General features: G+C 46.7%; 1 protein-coding gene across 1 annotated transcript in view; it reads right to left on the reverse strand.

Moving 5' to 3' along the window:
* The window catches only part of PSMD1 (proteasome 26S subunit, non-ATPase 1), a 31,816-nt gene extending 31,348 nt beyond the window's left edge, over nt 1–468 (reverse strand). Inside the window, exon 1 of the mRNA XM_015827773.1 lies at nt 346–468. Within this exon, the coding sequence (XP_015683259.1) occupies nt 346–361 (16 nt within the window). The 5' untranslated portion in view covers nt 362–468. The remainder of the gene's footprint in view (nt 1–345) is intronic.
* Nucleotides 469–3,419: the final 2,951 nt, after the last annotated feature.

Consider the following 3,419-nt stretch of genomic DNA (forward strand, 5'->3'; position numbering starts at 1 on the left):
AGGGATTCTGGGAGTTGAAGTCCACAAGTCATCAAAGGGCCAAGTTTGAAGACCCCTGTCTTAGATCTAGGTCAGGGGTCCTCAACCTTGGCAACTTTAAGACTTGTGGACTTCAACTCCCAGAATTCCTCAGCCAGCGTGCCTGGCTGAGGGATTCTGGGAGTTGAAGTCCACAAGTCATAAAAGGGCCGAGTTTGAAGACCCCAGCGCTGGAGCCACCGAGGGGGAGAGCCCGAAGGCGCCCCAGAAAGCCGGGAGGGGGCGGGGTAAGCCTCGCTCCGGGCCCTGCCTGACTCAGCGGAAACCACCCCGGCCTTCCCTCCGGCCGGCCGTTGCCTCGCTTACCGGCTGAGGTGATCATGGCGCCGCGGCGTCGCAGTCCGGGCCGGCTCGGCGCTCCCGGGGCGGAAAAAGGGCGAAGCGAGACGGAGCCTTTCCTCAAAGCAGCGCCGCTTCCAGTCCGTGACCAAGCGCATTCGCCGCTTCCGGAGCTATAGCGGAAGTGACGCTAGGCAGCCGCGACGGGGCTCCTTCCCTCTCTCAGGGCCGCGGTTTCTTAGCAACCGGCGGCAGGAGCGCGGGGTGGCCATGGCGAACGCCTGATTGGAAAATGGCGGCCGTTGGTGGGCTGGAAAAGGCGGGAAATGATGGAAAGAAAGCGAAGCGAGCTTTGAAAAAAAAAAGAGGAGGCGAGGGGCGGGTGGGTTAGATAAAAAAGTCGACGATGCTACACCTGTTGAATTTCTGCCTGCCCCGCAGCTGACAATCGCACAGGAGCGCCCCCAAAATGGCCGACCTGATCTAGGGAGGCGAATTTCTTGCCTTTTCATTGTTAACAGTGGCAACTGACCGTCGCACATACCACATTTCCAGTCTTTTGCAAACTGGGTTAGGGGGTTAACCCAGGGGTAGGCAACCTCGGCTATTTTATGATTCATGGGAGTTGAAGTCCATGAGTCATAAAAGAGCTGAAGTTGCCTACCTTTGGTTTAACCTGAATTGCCTGAATTCATTGGGTTTGGGAGTGCAGAGAATACAGTATGAAGCCAGACTTTTCCCAACTTTGGAGATTTTAAGGCCTCTGGACTTCAACTCCCAGAATTTCCCAGCCAGCATGGGTGGATTTCAATGCCCAGAATTCCCTTTGTGGAGCTGAAGTCACGAGTTGTTCATGGAGGGCAACAGAACTAAAGCAGCCCCTGTGATGGGTGATCCTGATGTGTGACATATGAAGAACGTTATCTTTTTCGTAATACAAAATATAACATTACAAAATTACAAAAAAGATGTTGAGACTTTGGAAAATGTGCAAAGAGCAACTAAGGATGATTAAAGGCCTGGAGACTAAAACATATGAAGAACGGTTACAGGATTTGGGCTAGGCTAGTCTAGAAAAAAGAAGGACTAGGGGGGACATGATAGCAGTCTTGCAATATTTAAGGGGCTGCCCCAAAGATGAGAGGGGTCAACTTATTTTCCAAAGCATCTGAGGGCAGGACAAGAAGCAAAGGATGGAAACTAATCAAGGAGAGAAGCAACCTGGAATTAGGGAGTAATTTTCCTGACAGAACAATCATCCAGTGGAACCACTTGCCTCCAGAAGTTGTAGGTGCTCCATCACTGGAGGTTTTTAAGAAGACACTGGACGGCCATTTGTCTGAAATGGTATAAGCTCTCCTGCTTGAGCAGGGGGTTGGACTAGAAGACCTCCAAGGTCCCTTCCAGCTCTATTCTGAATTTGAATCTCCGTTGCATGCAGCCTATTTCTCCAACTGGTGAAAAGGTCCAACTTTGCAATGTTTTCCAGGGTTTGTTTTCCTAGAGAAGAAAGCCACTGGACGCCGATTAGTACTTTGCAATCTATTTATGTTGTAATCTGCTTATTTACAAAGATACAGGTTTATTCAATGTATTTGTACAGTGCATTGCCAAATTAGGCAACCTGGTGACCGTTTGCAAGCAAGTCAAACACTACAGAGAGAAATCAGTCCCTTAACATTCTCCATTGCTCCCTCAGAAATTCTCTCGAGAGCACCGGAAAATCCCTTTTGTTTACAGCTGTCATGTAACACAGGCTCCATTTCCTGGGAGATAAGGGAGCTTGCTAACGGAATCCCAGAAGCCTGCCAGACTCCCTCTTTGGTGTACAAAAGTTTCTCAATGAAGTCACAATTTGCAGCAACTCAGAACAAGTGTACAAAATTTCCAATGAGTTGTAAGTTTCAAGAGTTGTTAAGTTTAATTTTGCCCCCTTTTATGACATTTTCTTGCCACAGTTGTTAAATGAATCGCTGTGGTTATTAAGCTAGTAACAGGGTTGTTAAGCTGAATCTGGCTTGCCCACTGACTTTGCTTGTCAGAAGTTCCCAAATTACATGACTCCAGGAGGTTGCAACCATCATAAAGAACAAGCTAGTTGCCGAGCGTCCAAATTTTGATCACATGATCATGGGGATGTTGCAACGGTCGTTAAGTGTGTGAAAACTGATTGTAAGTCGCTTTTTACAATGCCGTTGTAACTTCGAACGTCATTAAAAGGACTGTAAGTCGAGGACCACCTGTATTTTACCTCGTCAGATACTCGATGACAATGGCTCCTGTTTTTAGGAAGGAGGAAGGCAACATGGCTACAAACCCAGCCAAAGGCCTTGCAGCCATATTTAATAGCCAGAAAGGTTTATAGTGGCTTATTGGATAACTGAGTCATTAGCCACGCAGTTCCATCTTACAAGCAAGGACAAACTGTTTATGGAAAACCAACAACGGCTGTAACACTCAGAATTCACATCTGCTCTTTAGGCTATGTTTGAAAGAGGATTAGCTCTAAGTAGCCACTGCGTGGGCAAGGCACCTAGGCCACGAATGGCGGTTTATTCCACAGATATTCAAAAGGCACAGCATTAAAGTGCATTAAAAAAAAGGTCCACCCAAAGGCACAAAGTCCTCTTAAGAGAAAGGGGAAAAAATCGATATTCTGTTTATGAATCAAGACAAGCTGAATTCAAACACCCCACCTGACGACTTGCGATGATCCTAAGCTTATCATTTGATTTGTGAGTTTCAAGGGCTTTTGTTTTATGCAAATTACACTGCCCCCGCCACAGTTTATTCATACACTAATTTAAACTTGGTAGGTGAATCTAGTCAAACATTTGCAAAATTGGGAACCAGCTTCCATTAAAGAAATCCCATTGCTGAAGGATATATCCGCTATAATCTGCCCTGAAAACCGATTTAAGTTGGTAAAAGAATGATGCGGTAACTAGTCTTTGTCCTTCTCTTCCTGTTAATTCCTGTAGCTGGATTTGCACAACCTCAAAAACTGAAACCACCTTTTTGGCTTGCTGCTTAGGCAAGCCCATCTGTGCAAACTGGATTGAGTAAACAATGGTTAATTTCGCCCTCCTATTTGCGAGAAA

The sequence above is a fragment of the Protobothrops mucrosquamatus genome, unplaced genomic scaffold (genome assembly GCF_001527695.2).
Source record: "Protobothrops mucrosquamatus isolate PMUCROS unplaced genomic scaffold, P.Mucros_1.0 scaffold3940, whole genome shotgun sequence".
Lineage (NCBI taxonomy): Eukaryota > Metazoa > Chordata > Lepidosauria > Squamata > Viperidae > Protobothrops > Protobothrops mucrosquamatus.